This window comes from Pelodiscus sinensis, chromosome 4 (assembly GCF_049634645.1).
Source record: "Pelodiscus sinensis isolate JC-2024 chromosome 4, ASM4963464v1, whole genome shotgun sequence".
In the NCBI taxonomy this organism is placed as follows: Eukaryota; Metazoa; Chordata; order Testudines; family Trionychidae; genus Pelodiscus; species Pelodiscus sinensis.
The window spans coordinates 42,647,366-42,667,468 of record NC_134714.1 but is presented as its reverse complement, the minus strand read 5'-3'; the positions used below and the strand labels follow the sequence as shown (position 1 = coordinate 42,667,468).

Sequence of the window (20,103 nt, the reverse complement as noted above, 5' to 3'; positions counted from 1 at the left end):
ATGGAGCCAGTAGTGGGGACAGCCCCTGGGCATAGAAGCTGGGTGGAAAACCTGTGGGTGCCATAGCACCCCCCCATGCTCCTGCTTTCTGCACCAATGCCCAACCCTTACATGTGCTCTAGCAGTTCTTCAATCCCAACCAGTGATTTCCTTGTGGTTTCAAATTCATCACAGGTTTAGATCAGAACATGCACACTCATAACATGCTTAGTCCATCCTTTCTACAATTCAGGGGTCTTGCAGCTGAAATTTCCAGGAGCAGGTATTTAGTAGAAATGGGTTTTCCTCCCCAAACAGAGATCAAAAGGATGGTTTCCCAGTAGATCATTTGCATTCTCCTTAACCCCAGATGCTTCCTGGGAAATCCACTCTACCCATATTATTCCAAAAAGCCCTTTGAAAGTCCTAATCCCTTCCAGCAGGAGCATTAGTCAGTTTATTAGAGAAGCTACAGACAATTCCTCACTAACATATACACAACTGCATATTTAACACAATGGACTGCAAAGATATTGAGCCTAATTTATAATATTTCATTTAAATCAATAGAGTTCATTCATGACATTGCAGGAAGTTGTCGGGCTGTCACATATGCCTTACCAGAGGAGTATTTGGTGCTCAGCCGCTATCAGATTCTCACTGGAGGAAGGGCCACTGGTATCACTATCATGTATCAGTGGAGGAGTTGTTATTAGTAGGGATGGCAGCAATAGTGGAGAGTGTGGAATCAACCTTGAGAATAGCAGCTGCATATTGTTTCTCTAAAACAAGATGTATTATTATTCATTTAAGATTCCTAATAGTGTCCATGTTCTGTATCTGCAGTCTGTGTCTAGTGTCTTCGGAGGTTGGGAAATGGAGGGTCATTTGTATAGTTGCATGTGTACATATGTGTTCATGGGTCTATGCAGCGCTGTTTGTAGTAACTGCAAGTGTGTGTGTGTGGGTGCTTGGATGGGTGAGTGAGAGAGAAACTGTGTGGGTCTGTCTGAGAGCATACTTACCATGAATGCCTAGCTATATTATTTATCTATGGATTGATCTATACCACTGCAAGGGATTGATCTAAGTTATGCAACTTCAGCTACGTGAATAACATAGCTGAAGTTGACATATTCAGTCTACTTACCCAGAGCTGTCCCTAGCAGTTCTGGTACCCTATGCAGCTCTCCTATGGTGGGCTGCACTCAGCAGGGAGGGGGCCCCTGTGGGAGGGCTGCGCTCAGTACCTGTGGGCTGCATGGTCAAGAGCTGTGGAGGACAGGCGCAGAACTGTGGGGGGCAGGAGTAGAGCAGGGAGACTGCAGCAGCAGGTGTCAGGGCCACCCCTGCACTCACCAGCACCTGGCCACAGCCTGCTCCCCTCCCCTGGCTCCCAGATGCAATGCTCAGGGAAGAGGTATAACTGCCCCCTGCACTCACCGGCAGTGGGAAGTGGAGTGACATGGCTAGGAGCCTGTGGAGTAGAGCAGGCTGGGGCCAGGTTGCTCTGCTTCCTGCTACTGCCAGTGAATGGTTCCCAGTGATTCAAAAGGGTGATTCAAAAGGGCCCGGCGATTCAAAAGGGCCTCGGCCTCCTGGCAGTCACTGCCACTGCTGCAGCAGAGGCAGCAGCTAGAGCATGGCCCATTTCAGATGGCGCTGAAGGCTGGCTGCCCCCAGCCTTGCCCCTTCCACCCTAGGTTCCAACCCTTTTGGGAAAACCGGTTTTTCCACTTTGCCCAGAGGCCTGGAAAGTTTGTCCGCTCCCCTGCTGCCAGTGCCAGGGCCCCCACTAATTCCCCAGGATGTGTCACTTGGGGGAAGAGGGCTTGCGGCAGAAGGCAGGACAAATCAGGGTGGGGTGGAGCATGGTTGGAGGGGACAGGGTGACATAGGGGCAGAGTGGGGGGGCAGGGCAAAGAAGGAGATGTTGTCCTAGGCACTGCACCCCACTAAAGAAGGCTCTCCTGGGTGCATCCCATTGGGGAGCCAGCCAGGCAATGGGGCTTGCTGTTGGAGTTTGCAACACTGCATACTGCAGCACTCAGATGTCTATAGCACCATGAAATTTGGGGCAATTTGGTGCCCCAAATTTTGTGGCATCCTACACAGCTGCAAATTTTGCATATTGGCAGGGATGGCCTTGTTCTTATTGTGGTATCTTCACTGAGGTGTGGCAACAGCGTATGCTCTCCTATCAACTCCCCATGTGCTTCTCTTTCTGGTGGATTACTGGTGAAGTCAATTAGAGAGAGCTCAGCAGTTGATTTATCTTGTCTATACTAGACACTATAAATCAACCCCTGCTGGATGATCACTGCTCATTGATCCAGTGACATATTTATATGTGTTCATTTGTAGCATGTATTTTATGGTATATGCCTGGGATTACCTCATGTCTCCCTACTCCTTCAATAACATGAACCTCTTGTGCCTTTTAAAATGCATTTCTGTTCATTCTCCCTCTTCTTCACTAACATCTCTTTTCCTCTTCCTCAGCCAACAATGAAATACTGGAATTTCTGAACCTGAGCTGGAACCACTTGCGGCTGAAGGGGGCTGTGGCATTGGGTGCAGGTCTCAGGGTAAGCATCCCTCTGGAATAAGTCTGACTATGACTGTTAGCTGACCTTGGGAGGTTAGCATACTCTGTATGAAGCACTGGCTTGCTCTTGCTCTGCTAACATTGATTTTATATCACCACTTGCCATTCCTGTGTTTGCCAATAACCTACACCCCTCTAATTTTACCAACGGGCAACTTTAGGCAACACTTAAAGCCAAGGAAGAGAGAAAAAACAGATACTCCCATTCATGTCCTCCTCTGACAAAGGGGTCTTCTCCCATGACACATACTCTTAGTGACCCTTCATCTAAGCTTCTTACCTCTCAAGCTTCAGTTCATTTTAGATTAATCTGCTTCAGAGATCCCTCTTCTCTGGGGAAAGGCACAGATTCCCCTCCTTACCCACACTCTTGAACATCTCCCACCACTGAGCCAAAGTCTGGCTGATATGACATAATGCAGTGGTGGGAAACCTGTGGCCCTTGGCTCATCAGGGGAAGCCGCTGGCAAGCTGCCAGACAAATTGTTCATCTTGCATCCATGGATACTGCTGCCAGCAGCTACCATTGGCCAGGAACAGTGAACAGTGGCCAATGGGAGCTGGAGTTGCTATACCTGCGGACACAAGGTAAAACAACTTGTCTGGCATCCTACCAGGGGCTTACCTTGATGAGCAGTGTCCAGGTTGCCCACCACTGAAGTAGCGACTAACACGATTCATGAATGAGTGTTCAGGCACAGCACCTCTCTCTCAAATGCACTATTTCATGAGTGTTGCTTGGCTTTTCATAATCACCTATTTTCATAGTAGGGAGTGTCAGCTGGTAATAATAGGGCAGTGCAGAGAAAAAGCTCACATCACTGTGATTTGGGCTGGATTTGGTAGCTCTCACAAATGTAGTCCTAGGTTACATCTCCCCAGCAGCGTTATTTTTGAATAATTGATGTTATTTTGAAATAACACAGTGCATGTCTACACAGCAAGCCATTATTTCAAAATAATATCAATATGGGGGACTTCTTACTCTGAGTCCTGTAACCCTCATTTCACAAGGGGTAAGGGAAGTCAAAGGAATAGTGTTCTTCCCTTGACTTCCTGTTGTGTAGACAGCTCTAAAAGCTGAGTTAAGCTATTTCAACTTCAGCTATGCAATTGACGTAGCTGAAGTTACATATCTTAATTTGACTTTTGCCCTGAAGTGTAAACGTGCCCTTAGAGAACACTAACAGTGCTAGGAGAAAGTTCACATCAGTGGGTTGGCACTGGTTAGCTCACATTGCTGCAGTCCCAGTTAGCACTGCTGGGGAGAGTTCGGCATCACTTTGCTCTGGACTGGCTCTCTTAGGTCACATCTGTAAAGAAACTCACAGTATGGAAGCTCCAGCTAGGTACTGCTGTGAGACCGCTGATGTGGGTAGAATTCTATCTGGCAAAGACAACAGTGAAGACACAGGCAGACACACTGCCTCAATCATGAAAGGAGGAATAGATTGAAGTATCATCTGGATTTGTAATGGCTGTGATGCCAGTGGTGATCTCTCTTCTCTCTCTCTCTCTCTCTCTCTGGAGGCCAATGGAACACTGAAGATACTTGACCTCTCATGGAATGGTTTTGGGAATGAGGGGGCTGTGGCCCTAGGAGAAGCTCTGAAACAGAACAACACTCTGGTCCTACTGGATATCAGCAGCAATCATATCAACAATGAAGGGGCAGGAAAGCTGGCAAAGGGGCTAGAGGAAAATGGAAATCTCAAAATCCTGAAGGTAAAGATGGAGCCAGAATTGGGCTAGAATGGAAAACCGTGAGCGGCGGAGAAAGAAGACAGGGGGAGGGGTAAAGAAAACTCTGATCTGATCTGCCTAAGATTAAGTGGAAAGCAATTGGTTTTGTGCTAAGTGACAGGCAGGCAAAGGAGGAGAAGAAAGAAGTAACCAGAATGTATTCCTGCAGTTGGCTTTGCAGAGTTTAATGGGAAGATGACAAGATGACAGATAATGAAAATAAATTTGTTGAAAGGGCCATGACTACCCTAAAGTCTAGACCGGAGGCGGGGAGGGACGAGAGATACACCCATGCTCATTGCCAGGAAGTAAAATTCTCCTCCTAATCTGTTTCCATTTATCTTTCATCACAGATGACTCAGAATCCCTTAACTGTAGAGGGTGCCATTGCACTTGTCACATCCCTCAGGAAGAATCCAAAATCCAAGATGGAAGAGCTCAACATCTCAGTAAGATGATGTTAGGGCTGGTAGAGTCCCAAAATATATACTTTAGAACCTTTTGGAGCTGCCTGAATTTTAGACTCTTTCAAAACTTTTTGAGGTCTGTCCTTGAGACTACCGGTATCAGTTCTGCTGCAGCCACTAATGACAAAAAGTTATTATTTAATAGCTCTTCAGTGGCATAAGTGGAAGTTGTGAAGTGTCATTCGAATTCCTGGTAGATAGTTACCCTATCACCATCACGGTTAGCCGTAATTGGCCATTTTGACTGCAGTTGCAGAAGAGAGAACAAAACATGAGTTTGCCAGGGAAGCTGAATGCCCTTCCCATGATACAATATGATCTTCTAGGGCAGTGTAGTAGAGTATGTGCTCTATGATGACTGCTGTGTAGAAAAGGGTGTTTCAAGTTTCGGAGTAACTTTTTTATTCCAAATATTACTAAATTATTGTAGCCAGACCAAAAAATGGTAGGACCAATCTTAACCATTGCCTCTTTCAATGCCCATTCAGGGACATGATGCTCACTATTTTAGTGATAGAAATGTAGCCGTGTTAGTCTGGTGTAGCTGAAACAAAATACAGGACTATGTAGCACTTTAAAGACTAACAAGATGGTTTATTAGATGATGAGCTTTTGTGGGCCAGACCCACTTCCTCAGATCAAATAGTGGAAGAAAATAGTCACAACTATATATACCAAAGGATACAATTAAAAAGGGAATCCTCTGAACTGTCATTCATGCTAAGATTCGACACTCTACGTGTCGGGCTCAACAAAGACACCAACTACCTTACCCATTACAAAGATAGCTTCCCCAATTATCACCTCTAATACCATTAGCTCACAGACATTTACCTTCCTTCCCCCCCCCCCATCCTCCTTCTGTTCTGAAATGTGATTTGTCCTTTTCATATGTGTCATTTTTTTAATTGTATCCTTTGGTATATATAGTTGTGATTATTTTCTTCCACTATTTGATCTGAGGAAGTGGGTCTGGCCCACGAAAGCTCATCATCTAATAAACCATCTTGTTAGTCTTTAAAGTGCTACATACTCACTATTTTAGTTACTTATGGTTCTTTGCCAGTTCTTAGAACACCCCACAATTAAAGAGAAGCAAAATACTCACTATGAGTATTTTATTGTTAAAAAAGAGAAAAATTAAAAATAAATCAGAACACAAGCAATAAACAGTGGTTACTTCAGTTACAATCTCTTCTGTATGCCTCTCTGTGAAGAGCATTTTTATTTCAAGGTAGGTCCTCTTCCAGTGGAGCTATTCTTCTTTAGGTAAACTAAGACCAAAGAATATTATTCCCAAAATCAGTAATGAGTCCCATCTAAGTTTATCACAGGTAACTAAAACATTTTATAGATGGACAAAAGAATTTCATTCAAATATAGGTGACTCCTATTTGGCTTATCATTTGATAATATAAACACAAAAATGGGCAACAATGAGTAATCTTAACTAAGTCCTATGAAACCAAAGTCATTTAAATCCAGTTACTTAAAAGAAGCCATTCAATGAGAGGACTTTAGATAAGCAATTAATGAATATTAAGTTTCTTAAATCCAAATTAAATCACATATTTTCTCTTTATTTACCAGAGTTAGCTGATATCTCCTCTCCAAGAATGCTGCCTAAGAAAAGAACTTAACACCTTAAATTACAATAGTTTTCCATATCTCATTAAAACCATTACAAGAAAAATGTAAATCTAATCACTAGACAGTGTTGGCAAACTTCATCTCACCAATGATACTCTAGATTAGTGGTTCTCAACCAGGAGTACATGTAAAACTCTGCCATCCCCAAACAAAGCCAGTGCAGACGTTTCATACAAACAATGACTTGTTTACACTGCTCTATGAAAAAATAAGCAGTTTTCAGTATTGGTACACTGTGACACTTTTGAATTTTTATGTCTCATAGACTCATAGACTTTAAGGTCAGAAGGGACCATTATGATCATCTAGTCTGACCCCCTGCACAGCGCAGGCCACAGAATCTCGCCCACCCCTCTTAGAATAATCCTCTCACCTATGTCTCAGATATTGAAGCCTTCAAATACTTTGAAGGCCCCAACATGCAGAGAGTCCTTCAGCTGTGATCTGTGCCCAATGCTACAGAGGAAGGCGAAAAACCTCCAGGGCCTCTGCCAATCTACCCTGGAGGAAAATTCCTTCCTGACCCCAAATATGGCGATCAGCTAAACCCTGAGCATGTGGGTAAGACTCACCAGCCAGACACCCAGAAAGTTCCCTATAATGAATGGTCAATTAGTTACCAAGATCATGTTATTTCATCCAACCATCCCCTTATCATAGAATCATAGAACTGGAAGAGACCTCAGAAGGTCGTCAAGTCCAGCCCTCCGCTCTAGGCAGGACCAATCCCATCTAAATCAACCCGGCCAGGGTTTTGTCAAGCCGAGACTTAAACACCTCTAGGGATGGAGACTCCACTACTTCCCTAGGTAACCCATTCCAATGCTTCACTACCCTCCTAGTAAAATAGTTTTTCCTAATATCCAATCTGGACCTCTCCCACCACAACTTGAGACCATTGCTCCTTGTTCTGCCATATGTCACTACTGAGAACAGCCTCTCTCCATCCTCTTTGGAACCTCCCTTCAGGAAGTTGAAGGCTGCTATCAAGTCCCCCCTTACTCTTCGCTTCTGCAGACTAAACAGACCCAAGTCCCTCAGCCTCTCCTCGTAGGTCATATGCTCCAGACCCCTAATCATTTTGGTTGCCCTCCGCTGGACCCTCTCCAATGCGTCCACATCCTTTTTGTAGTGGGGGGCCCAGAACTGGACACAGTACTCCAGATGTGGCCTCACCAAAGCCGAATAAAGGGGAATAATGACATCTCTGGATCTGCTGGCAATGCTCCTCTTAATGCATCCTAATATGCCATTAGCCTTCTTGGCTACAAGGGCACACTGTTGACTCATATCTAGCTTCTCATCCACTGTAACCCCCAGGTCCTTTTCTGCAGAACTACTACTTAACTGGTTGGTCCCCAGCCTGTAACTATGCTTGGGATTCTTCCATCCCAAGTGCAGGACTCTACACTTGTCTTTGTTGAATCTCATGAGATTTCTAGTGGCCCAATCCTCCAATTTGTCTAAGTCACTCTGGACCCTATCTCTGCCCTTAAGCGTATCTACCTCTCCCCCTAGCTTAGTGTCATCTGCAAACTTGCTGAGGGTGCAATCTATCCCCTCATCCAGGTCATTAATAAAGATATTGAACAAAACCGGTCCTAGAACTGAACCTTGGGGTACTCCACTAGAAACCGACCGCCATCCTGACATCGAGCCATTGATCACTACCCGCTGGGCCCGGCCTTCTAGCCATCTTTCTATCCATCTTACCGTCCATTTATCCAATCCGCATTCCCTTAACTTGCTGGCAAGAATATTGTGGGAGACCGTATCAAAAGCCTTGCTAAAGTCAAGGTATATAACATCCACTGACTTTCCCATGTCCACTGAGCCAGTTACCTCATCATAGAAGCTAATCAGATTGGTCAAGCACGACTTGCCCTTTGTGAATCCATGCTGACTATTCCTGATCACTTTCCTCTCATTCAAGTGTCTCAAAATGGATTCCTTTAGGATCCCTTCCATGATTTTTCCAGGAACCGAGGTAAGACTGACCGGCCTATAGTTCCCTGGATCGTCCTTCTTCCCTTTTTTGAAGATGGGCACTACATTTGCCTTTTTCCAATCATCCGGGATTTCGCCCGATCTCCACGACTTTTCAAAGATAATGGCCAAAGGCTCCTCAATGACATTTGCCAACTCCTTCAGTACCCTTGGGTGCATTAAGTCTGGACCCATGGATTTGTGTACATTTAGTTTTTCTAAATATTTCCTAACCTGTTCTTTACCCACCAAGGGCTGTCCATCTTCTTCCCATCTTGCGTCGCTTAGCACAGAAGTCCAGGAGCCGACCTTGTCCGTGAATACAGAGGCAAAGAAAGCATTGAGTACTTCAGCTTTCCCCACATCCTCTGTCACTAGGTTACCTCCTTCATCCATTAGGGACTGCACACCCTCTCTGATCACCTTCTTCTTGTTGACATGCCTGTAGAAACCTTTCTTGTTATCCTTTACATCCTTAGCTAGTCGCAACTCCATTTGCGCTTTCGCCTTCCTGATAACCCCCCGGCATTCTCGAACTATACATTTAAACTCCTCCCTAGTCATTTGTCCAAGTTTCCACTTTCTGTAAGCTTCCTTTTTGTGCTTAAGTACACCAAGGATTTCCCCTGTAAGCCAATCCGGTCTCCTACCAGGTTTGCCTCTCTTGCTACGCGTCGGGATGGTTTCTTTCTGTGCCTTCAATAAGGCTTCTTTAAAATACTGCCAGCTGTCCTGGACTCCTTTCCCCTTCATGTTAACATCCCAGGGGATGTCTGACTTTGTAAGCAAGTAGTTTTTAAGTGAGGTGAAACTTGGGGGTACACAATACAAATCAGAGTCCTGAAAGGAGTACAGTAGTCTGGAAAGGCTGAGAGCCACTGCTCTAGACACTGTTGTGTCATGATGCAGAAATAGTGCTGAATTGGAAGGATTCTTCTTCTTAATGTTCAGTTTTAGTTTTTCTTTTTCTCAGCTGTCTATTACAGCTGCTGCTTTCTTACAGTGGTGAGATGCACAGCTGAGTTTAGATGAAGGTGCTGTGATGAGTGAGCAGTTGAAGCTGGGAAATGGAAGTAGAGGATTGTTAATTGCTTACTCAGTTTGGAGAGTTTTAAATTCTCCTTCTGTAGTATCACTGAACAAGGAAGGCATATCTTATTCAATGCTTGGCTGGGCTCAAATACCAGCTGCTATCACCTTTTCATTGGCTTAACACCTTACTAAAAAATCTTAGTAGCATCTTCAGCTGATGAATATGCAATCTGTGAATGCACATGCAGCACATGGTAAATGGCTTTGTGCTTGAGGGGGGAACTTCTCAGAGCATATTTACATTTTAGAGTTTTAGCTCTTTCCTTTATTCAGTCAGTTCAATCTCACAAGAGTCTAAAGACAACAAGTGGTCCTGTGGCACCTAGAGACTAACATATATATAGTATATATATATGGTATCATAAGCTTTTGTGGGCAGTCAAAGCCCACTTCCTCAGATGAGCTTGAGTGGAGAAAAAAAAGAGTCTAAAGAGAATTTCATCCCCTATTAAATGAGTACAAACACCCCTGTTTCATATAGAAGGGTCTTTCAATTTTCCAAACAGGTCTTTTAAACTTCTCAATGAGAGTCTTTAAATTCAAGTAGTCATCAAAGAAGACATTGTGTCTTCTTTTTGACTAATTCATTCCCCAACTGGTTTTATACTTTAATGGCTTCCTACATTAGTGACCAGTTACAGAATCAAATGACCTCACTATATTTGTACACAAAACATTTAGTTATTCATATTGCAATGACATCAGAAAGTTATTATATGAAGTTTGCATTTTGATAAATATATTTGCATATATACATCTACCAAGAAATCGTATGCCATCTTAAGTATTCAAGGAATAAATGAAAGTTTTCACCTTTAAATGGAAACATGGAGTGAGATGTAACCAAAAGTCTTCTAGCCCACATTTCCCAATCATAAGTATTCTCCTTATCACTTGAAGAAAGAAGACTTTCAAGAAAGAATTCCAATAAGATTTTTTTACTAGAATCCTTTGAGTGGGATTCTTTGCAGAGGAAAGCAGTGAAAAGGCCCATTTTTATGGTGTTTTAGGCCTTGTTTATACTGACACAGGTTGTCAATCTAAGTTACGCAACTTCAGCTATGTGAATAACGTAGCTGAAGTTGATGTACTTAGGTCTTCTTATTGTGCTATCTTCACTGCGTTAAGTCGACAGCTGACACTCTCCTTTTGATTCTGCCTACTCTTTTTGTTTAGGTAGAGTACTAGAGTCGATGGGAGAGTGTTCAGTGGTTGATTTATCACATCTATACTAGACACGATAATTGATCCCTACTGGCTCAATTGCTGCCCATTGATCCAGCCCATAGTTAAGACATCCTCTTAGCTTATCACTGGATAACACATCCTAAGTATTGGTACTCCATACATTCTTTTACACAGTCTACTACATATGGAATTTATAACTTGCAAGTAAAGACTCCTATCAAATATTCTATATTACGCATGAATGAAAATAACTAATACAAATAATACTATAAAATATGATAAAAGAAAAGAGCATAAAATACTTAAGCAAAATAAAAGGTATCAAGATGAATTTCAGAATTTTGGTAACTTCACTTGGAATAATAAATGTGGTTATTTTCCTGGAGCTTTGGAAGCCTGTTATACTGACAGAAAGCAGAGACCTCAAGGAATCTCCGTAACTAGCTTGATGGTTTATATAATCAAATAAGCTACTAATAAGCCTTTGAGCAACCATGTTCTGCAAGCATTATGAATAGAACAGAATTTTAAATGCCTCTTAAAATTTTCAAATAAAGGCAAAGACAAATTTGGAATAACCTAACATAATAAAAATCAACTATAATGATTTAATCAATAACTATTTTTGCATCAATATTGAGGTTTACCAATGACAGCTAACTATAAAACCTTAAGATAGAATATTGCTGTCCTTCCTGTACCTGCTCTGGGGATAGTTAATTTAGGTTTGATTTTCAGAAATGCTGAGCCCCAACTATGCCATCAAAATCAATGAGCTGCAGATGCTCAGCATCTCTGAAAACCAAACTCTTAGGGTACGTCTAGACTACAGGCTTTTGTCGACAGAAGTTTTGTCGACAGATACTGTTGACAAAGCTTCTGTCGACAAAGAGCATCTAGACTACATTCAGTTCTGTCGACAAAGCAAGCTGCTTTGTCGACATGGCAGTGTAGAAGCAAAGGACAGTTTAGATGCAATAATGCCTTCTGTCAACAGAACTCTGTCGACAAAAGGTGTTATTCCTCGTAAAATGAGGTTTACCAGCGTCGACAAAACTGCTGAGTTCTGTCGACGTTATGTCGACAGAACTCAGAGGAAGTGTAGATGCAAGTTTAGTTTTGTCAACAAAAGTCCACTTTTGTTGACAAAACCCTGTAGTCTAGACACACCCTTAGTCTTCAGATATTGCTGATTTGTAACCTTTTACCAGTGCTACATATTGAAACAGGGTTTTAAAAAAAGCACTGAAAATTCTAGGTGTTAAGTGAAACTCACCCACTCCCAGATTTACCTGCCCCTGTAGGATGGATTGTAAAGAGTCATCATTGGAGAAACTAACCCGTTTGAGTTTAGATCACAGGTTTTTTTCTTTTCTGCAGAATGCAAACAATAATGAGCAGGGCATATGTTGACCAAGCGGGAAAGGGACCATCTCTTAGTAATCATTTGCTGACCAGCTAGTGTAGCAAGGTGGCAGATGTGTTTCAACTTGATAGGCATGTGTCGTCTGTCAAACAGAAGTAAATTATGTATCTCAGAAGTGGCAAAGGGTGGTGAGGATAAAGAAAGGGAACATATGCACATAGGCTGAAGCACTGAGGAGTCTTGGGTTCCCAATGGGGAGCCACTAAAGTGAAGTGAACTGTGAGGAAGAGAGAAGGTATGAGGCGTGAAGAAAACAGTTAATATTGACACAAGATGGGATTCATTAATACTGGTGGTTTCTTGCTTTCAATAAACTGCCGGGCAGGCTGGACAGGAAGGCTGGTATGCCTAGGCTGAGTGTAGTGTCCTTTTTCCCCTTCAATAGAATGTGATTGTGAATGGAAGCTTCCTCAAACTGCTAGATGCTGTGTGTCAGGTGCACCCAGAATTAGATGTCATCTATGGTGATGTTCAAGGCTTCATCTCCAAGAAACCTGAACAGCGTCCAGACCCCATGAAGGTCATTCAGGTGAGCAGTGCAGATTGGTACCATAGTCTGTGCAATACCCAGTGCACAAATTCTGAGCTACTGCAGAGAGGGACGTGCTTTCTTCTCAGCACAACATTCAGCCAATGAGGATCTTCCAGAAAAGGCTACGCAATCTCCTCTTCTATTGTGAAAGGGAACATTCCATAGTCGCACATCTCATTCCATGTAGAATTATTTAACAAATCTTTCTGATTTTTAGAGGAAATAAATGGCTGGGGATTGGATGGCTCAATGGGGTCTGAATAGGATAAAATAATATGTAATCCCTAGTCTGATGACTTGACTCTTATTCATGTTAGTTATGATTAACACCATTACTAATAATCATTCAGTTACTTTGTATTACAGTTTAATCCAGAGATTTCAAAGCACTTTACAGAAATGAATCAGTATTATCTCTGCTTTACAGATGAGGAAACTGAGGCACAAGGCAATTAAATGATTTGCCCAATTTCACAAAGCAAGTCAGTGACAAAGTTGAGAATATAACCCAGCTCTTCTGATTCCCAGTCCGGTTCTATAATCACCTAACAAGTACTACTCCCTTATCCAGCTGACGGGTGTCAGAAGCGCTGTGTGAAACATGCTGGTGGATCTCAGTTCACATCATCACAAAACCCTCCACCCCATCAGTCAGGATCTATATATATAAAAGCAATTTTGGAGCCTAAAAGATTAATATATATATATATATATATATATATATATATATATATATATATATATATATATATATATATATATATATAAACACATTTTACCACAAACTACTGCCATAGGGTATTTTCAAAGGCCTGTAATTTGTGCAAATGACAGTAGGTGGCGATCTCTCCCTTTGCTGGGACAAGAGATGCCCAAAATCAGACCTGGTGAGCTGCATAACATTTTTTTCATGTCCAGGGTGCCATTATTAACGTGGCAGCTGGAGCCCTGGACCCTTTTAATCACCACAGGAGCACCATGCAGTGTGCTCTGCATGGCTCTAAAGGCTGGGGGTGGGGCAGTATGCCATGCTCCTGGCAGTGCTGAGACCAGTGCTCAGTGCTGGTTTGGCTCAGCCCGCCCCTACCACTTGAGGCCCCATTCCTTCCTGGGGTGGGAGCCAGGCCCCCCCATACCTTGCCCGGGGGCCCATGGAAGCTATCAACACCCTTGCTAACATGGCTGCATTCCTCAGTGCCTAAGCAGAATGTTAGCCAATTAACCTCTGCAACACTGTATATGTGGCTTTGAATAGAGGTGTTGGGATCTATACAAACTACAGGCAGTCCCCGGGTTACATACAAGATAGGGACTGTAGGTTTGTTCTTAAGTTGAATTTGTATGTAAGTCGGAACTGGTACATATTGTAGGGGAAACTCTAGCCAAACATTTCTCCAGAGCTCAGCTTTATTCTCCCACACCTCAGTCCTTTATTCTCAAGCTGAGGTGTCTGCTGAAAAAAGCCACTCCGCGTCTCCCTGGTCTGCTGGGGGGGGCGGGGGGGGGGCGGGCGCTAGCTTCGCATCTCCCTGGTCTGCTGGGGGAAAGCAGCTAGTGCGGGGTTGCCTCACCCCGTTTGTAAGTAGGGATCTGATGTAAGTCGGATCCATGTAACCCGGGGACTGCCTGTACTAGGAGCCCTAAGTGTACAGCCTGAGTACATTTGGAACAGCTGTTTGCACTGAAGGTGGGAAAGGGGGTGAGAGCCACAGAGAATTGTTCACTGCATGAACAGATCTTAGCAGCTGACAGTCACTTGTGATGAAAATTAACAGCAAACACAACATGGCAGCTGCTTTTGCGGAAAAACTTGCCAGCTGTCTACACTGGCCGCTTGAATTTCCGCAAGAACACTGACGATCTCATGTAAGATTGTCAGTGTTCTTGCGGAAATGCTATGCTGCTCCCGTTCGGGCAAAAGCCCTCTGGCACAAATGCTTTTGCACAAGAGGGCCAATGTAGACAACACGGTATTGTTTTGCGCAAAAAACCCCCGATTGTGAAAATGGCGATCGGGGTTTTCTTGCGCAAAACCGCGTCTAGATTGGCATGGACGCTTTTCCGCAAAAAGTGCTTTTGCGGAAAAGCGTCCGTGCCAATCTAGACGCTCTTTTCTGCAAATGCTTTTAACAGAAGAACTTTTCAGTTAAAAACATTTGCGGAAAATCATGCCAGTCTAGATGTAGCCCATGTGTTTGCAACAGAATATGGTATCTAAAGTAGATAAAGCTGGTTTTGGGTTGTAGGTGCAGAAGCACTGTAATTTTCAACAAGAAAATTCTAGTGCCTTTTTACATGGCATCAGGAATAACCATTTTTAATAAACCTAATGTTAAAATTATCTAATAGACAAGTTAAAAAAAGTGTATATATAATGTTTAAATTACCCAAACATAAGGGCTGCATCTAGACTGGCATGATTTTCCGCAAATGCTTTTCACGGAAAAGTTTGTCCGTTAAAAGCGTTTGTGGAAAAGAGCGTCTAGAGTGGCACGGATGCTTTTGCGCAAAAGCACTTTTTGCGGAAAAGCGTCCGTGCCAATCTAGACGCGGTTTTGCGCAAGAAAGCCCCGATCGCCATTTTCGCGATCAGGACTTTTTTGTGCAAAACAGTTTTTAGCTGTCTACACTGGCCCTCTTGCACAAATACATTTGCGCAAGAGGGCTTTTTCCCGAATGGGAGCAGCATAGTATTTGCACAGAACACTGACAATCTTACATTAGATTGTCAGTGTCCTTGTGCAAATTCAAGCGGCCAATGTAGACAGCTGGCAAGGTTTTCCGCAAAAGCATTTTTCGGAAAAACTTGCCAGTCTAGACGCAGCCAAAAAGTTTGGTTTAAAAAATCATAAAATACATATGATATATAATTTGCAATACCTAAAATTAAGGCTGATAAGTTTAAGAATACAGTTTAAATATTAGCATCCAAACATTTGAGTACATCACTTATAAAGAGTTATACTAAAAGCAGCTTGTGGAAAGCAAATATAGTAAGGAGTGTAGATTGTTCCACAGTAATCGAGAATCTAGTATACGTTGTCCCTCAGTAAATACAATCTATCAGAGAAATATTTCAGTTACTTTCTTGGCTTCACTTCTCAATGGCACTCTAGCTCATTTCTTCTGGAATATTACATCCATGTCTGGATCCCTGGAAATTACTAAGACATTGTCAGAGTGGCAGAAGTTCAGAGAAGGGAAATAAAAACAATCAGGCACCTGAAGGCAGGGACTGACTTAGGAGGATAGATGCAAAGAATTAAATATCACTTGACTGAACAATGACTTGTCGGGTGGGGACTTGAGAATTATATATAAATATTTGAAGGATAAAGAGCAAGGAGACCGAAAAATTATTTAGGGTTGTTCCCATGGGATCTAAGTAGGAAGAATGGAAAGAACTTGTGCAAAGAAAAATTTAGCATGAAAATCAGGACAATGGACTCCATGAGATGCTCCAATATCACAATAATGAGCACAATATAAATACCTAGAAAGATACTCGACTGCGGAATAGTTGCCCTAGGGAAGTGATAGAGGCATTACTGAATATTATTTCAGTTTCATCTTTGTTTGTCTGCTTTACCTAGAATTACTTGGATGAACACAAGTTGAGACTCTGGGATTTCTTTAGGAACATGGACAAAGATGGAAGTATGAAGATCCCTGTGGCAGAGTTCCGGAAAGCTATGATGCAGGTGTGATTCAGAAATATGGTGCTCTAATTTTATTGGAGCAGGTATTGTTATGAGGAAGTTCACATTGCTGAAGCTCCCAGCTGGCGCTGGTTGTGCCCTGTTGTAAGGAAGCTCACACCACTAGGTTAATTCCACATGTGCTTTGCGAAACACTTATTCCTGAATGAGGGCTAAAGGAAATGCCATGGAACCTAATATCTGATGTGGATGGCAAAATAACTATGGATCCATTCTGGAATCACATTAACCATGTAAAATCCCAGCATTTCATCTCCCATCTATTCTGGTTCCTTCAGGGTACTTAAGAGAAACAGATGATGAAAGGAGACTTTGTGGAATATGTCTATTGGATCTTTATGGATGATCTCTGCTCAGTGATATGAGGAAAAGCAAAACCATTTTAGTCCCTGCCCACAGAACCTGAGGAAAAAAAATCCCTCCCTGGCCTCAACTATGGTGATCAGTGCAACATTGTGCCTGTAAGAAAGTGTCTAAAGTTCAACATATGATCCTATTTACACCTGATGAACAAGGGGTATAAAAAAACAACAGCATTTTTTCTTGACTCCTTAGTAAAGTGGACTATGCCACTATCCCTTCCTAATTGCTCTAGGCTATTTACCTAGCTATTAACTAATGAGTGCTTCCCATTCTAATAAAAAGAGTTCTTTGTGCAAAGAAGCCAAGTTGCATGGCACCACTTGTATTTTAGCCACTGGGTAGAAGGTAGATAATAACAACTCTTCTGTCTCCCTTGTCCTACCAGCAATCAAGAATTCCACTGGATCGAGCACAGATTGTGGAATTGGTACACAAGTTGGACCAGCACCGGACAGGGATGGTGGATTATAGGTGAGCGAAGCATCTCCTACACTTGGTTTCTCTCTCATTTTCTTCTTTTCTTTATTTGTCTCAGTTCTGATTGACACTGAGTCTAGGTCTACACTAGCTTTTTCTGATTGCTTTTCCGGAAGAGGCTTTTCCGCCATTTGGCCCTATCTAGACTTGTAGTTGAGGTATATAGGGTTGCCCGAAAGAGCGCGTTTGCTCTTCCTAAAAAAAAAGTGGAAGAGCAAACGTGTTCTTTGGACGAGGTGGAATTTTTCTGAAATACTTCTGGTATCCCGGAAAACCCCCACAGTGTAGATGTACCCTAATGAACCTATGCTAGTTCACACTAGAAGAGGGGACAGATCTGGAGCACATGGTATTGGTCATTCAGGTATCCATTTCACTCTGTGACTCGATTACAGAATGTCTTTTTAAATAGCTTAGAGGTGAGAATACCAGCTGTATGCACAGCAACCTTTTTGATTCAGGCCCGAGGGTCTATATTTTTCTGCATTCTTCTCATATACCACAAAATCCCTTGTTTCCTGAGCCTGCTGTGAAATGGCATGTATCTCACAGCTGAATAGCATTTTCACTGCTGTACATGTTGTGTGACTGCTATAGACCCTCCAGATATCATTTCAGCATCACCCTACACTCTGAAACTCAAGATAGCAAATTTCTTTTTTCAGACTTTCCATTTCATCTTGACACACCTCATTTCATTTCATTTCCTTCCTTCTATGGTCCTTCTTAAAGGTCCTGGTCTTCCACACAAATCTGCTTTCAAACAGTGCCTTCCATAATTTTTAATAAATATCAGCCTATGCAGCAGGGTGGAAGTTCTGAGAATCTGAGTGGTTGGACACTCCAAGGTTGTTAGGAGCTGCAGGCCAAGCCACTTGTCCTGGGAATGGAAATTGCCCTTTGATTTGCAGCCATGCTCAAATGTGACTGATGATCTCAAAGCTCTGGTAATTTTGTCTCGCTATCCTCACGATTCAAACGCATCCACAGATTTTAAATATTTCACATTGTATCCTAGATTTAAGGTCTGAAGCGTATGGGCCAGTTTTGCAAATGTTAATCTATTCCTATCCAGCTGGGTCTATTTCAGTGCTATAATGTGTGCCATACTGTTACTGTCACACATGTATCAAAGAGTATGCCTACACTACCCCTCTAGTTCGAACTAGCAGAGGTAATGTAGTCATCCGCAGTTGCAAATGAAGCCCGGGATTTGAATTTCCCGGGCTTCATTTGCATGAAGCCGGCCGGCGCCATTTTTAAATGCCGGCTAGTTCGGACCCCGTGCCGCGCGGCTACACGCGGCACGGACTAGCTAGTTCGGATTAGGCTTCTAATCCGAACTAGCTGTACGTGGAACGAGGTGTATAGCTAGTTCGGATTAGAAGCCTAATCCGAACTAGCTAGTCTGTGCCGCGTGGCGCCAGCCGGCTTCATGCAAATGAAGCCCGGGAAATTCAAATCCCGGGCTTCATTTGCAACTGCGGATGACTACATTACCTCCGCTAGTTCGAACTAGCGGGGTAATGTAGACATACCCAAAGAGGCAGAACTGGTCTAACTTTGATGTCCAGGTCACTCACACCTCAGACAATTTTTTCATGGCCTTCTTCCCAGTAAATATGGAAGGACGGACAAGGTTCATTATACTGGTTTTAAATCCTGATTTCTCTTCTTTCACCTTTTAAATCAGTTATTTAAAAGAGAAGCAGCCAACAGAGAAGCCTAAAGAAGAGGAGGAGGAACCTTAGCAGAGAAGCCAAGAGGGAGGTCAGCTGTTGAAAAGTGGAAGGTTAAGTGATGGAAAGACGCTAAAACAAAGTGACCTATGACTTGGGAAAGTAGAGGAGTGGGGGATAGTCAAAGCTACTGAATCTAGAAAATAAAGCTTACATTCCCCTACACGTTTGGGACAAATTTGTGAAGGCTGTAGTATAGTTCTATTGGCTTGGGGGAAAGAAGATAGCTCCATGAGAGTCCGGGTAGCAGTGCATCTTCCTCCACAATCTGGAAGTGCTGTACATATTTGCAGAGGGAGAAGCAGAAGGAGGAGTGTACTGTGGCAGTCAGTTGGAGATATATGCTACTATTGTCCTCTTTCTGGAGTAGTGTGGTCAAGGTCTAAATGAAGTCCTGTACAGACACCATGAGACAGATCTTAGCAATATCAGTATCATACAGGGACCCTGAAAGAAGAAGGAGAATTAAAGAGGGGAGCAGCCACACTTAGGCTATATCTATGCAGCAGCATTATTTTGGAATAACTGATGTTATTCCAAAATAACATAGTCCGCGTCTACACAACAAGCAGTTATTTCGACATAATGTCAAAATAATGTTGAGCTGGAGAACTTCTTACTTTGACTCCTGTAACCTTCATTTTACTAGGAGTAAGGGAGTTGGAGGAAGAATGCTCTAACTCAGACATCCTGCTGTGTAGACAGCGCAAAAAGCTGAAATAAGCTATTTTGACCTAAGCTACACAATGGACATAGCTAAATTTCAAGTAGGAATAAGAGATCCTCCGGAAAAGGGCTTTATTCCGGAGGATCGCGCCAGTTTAGACGCTTTTTTTCCGGCTTTTCCCCAAGCCGGAAAAAAAGCGGCGGACATGTTTATTTAAATCCGCGGGGGATATTTAAATCCCCCGCGGATTTCCCTATGCTGACTTACCTGCTTTTCATCCCTTTTCCGGAATTTGGGGCCAGTCTAGACGTAGCCAAACTGAATGCAAAGTGGGAGTGGAGGAGGTGTTAGAATAATGGCATTAGGATTTTGTACTATGTTATACCCACTTCACATTCAGTTTGCAAAGATATAAATAATTACATAGATACAGGGCAGCCGAGAACCAGGCCCCAAGGAACTACAAA

General features: G+C 42.9%; 2 protein-coding genes across 10 annotated transcripts in view; one reads left to right on the top strand and one right to left on the bottom strand.

The window, feature by feature from the left end:
* Window positions 1–20,103, bottom strand: part of ANGEL1 (angel homolog 1) — a 130,087-nt gene that overhangs the window by 35,695 nt on the left and 74,289 nt on the right. The window lies entirely within an intron of this gene.
* The window catches only part of LRRC74A (leucine rich repeat containing 74A), a 36,682-nt gene that overhangs the window by 14,487 nt on the left and 2,092 nt on the right, over window positions 1–20,103 (top strand). For 2 of the 5 annotated variants that reach the window (XM_075926815.1, XM_075926814.1), the window contains exons 8-13: window positions 2,482–2,567; window positions 4,118–4,312; window positions 4,684–4,779; window positions 12,525–12,668; window positions 16,265–16,372; window positions 17,139–17,224. In XM_075926815.1, coding sequence (XP_075782930.1) covers window positions 2,482–2,567; window positions 4,118–4,312; window positions 4,684–4,779; window positions 12,525–12,668; window positions 16,265–16,372; window positions 17,139–17,224 — 715 coding nt within the window. Of the gene's footprint in view, window positions 1–2,481; window positions 2,568–4,117; window positions 4,313–4,683; window positions 4,780–12,524; window positions 12,669–16,264; window positions 16,373–17,138; window positions 17,225–18,923; window positions 19,372–20,103 lie in introns of those variants that run through there. The other 3 variants (XM_075926817.1, XM_025181987.2, XM_075926816.1) reach the window with 3 other exon arrangements.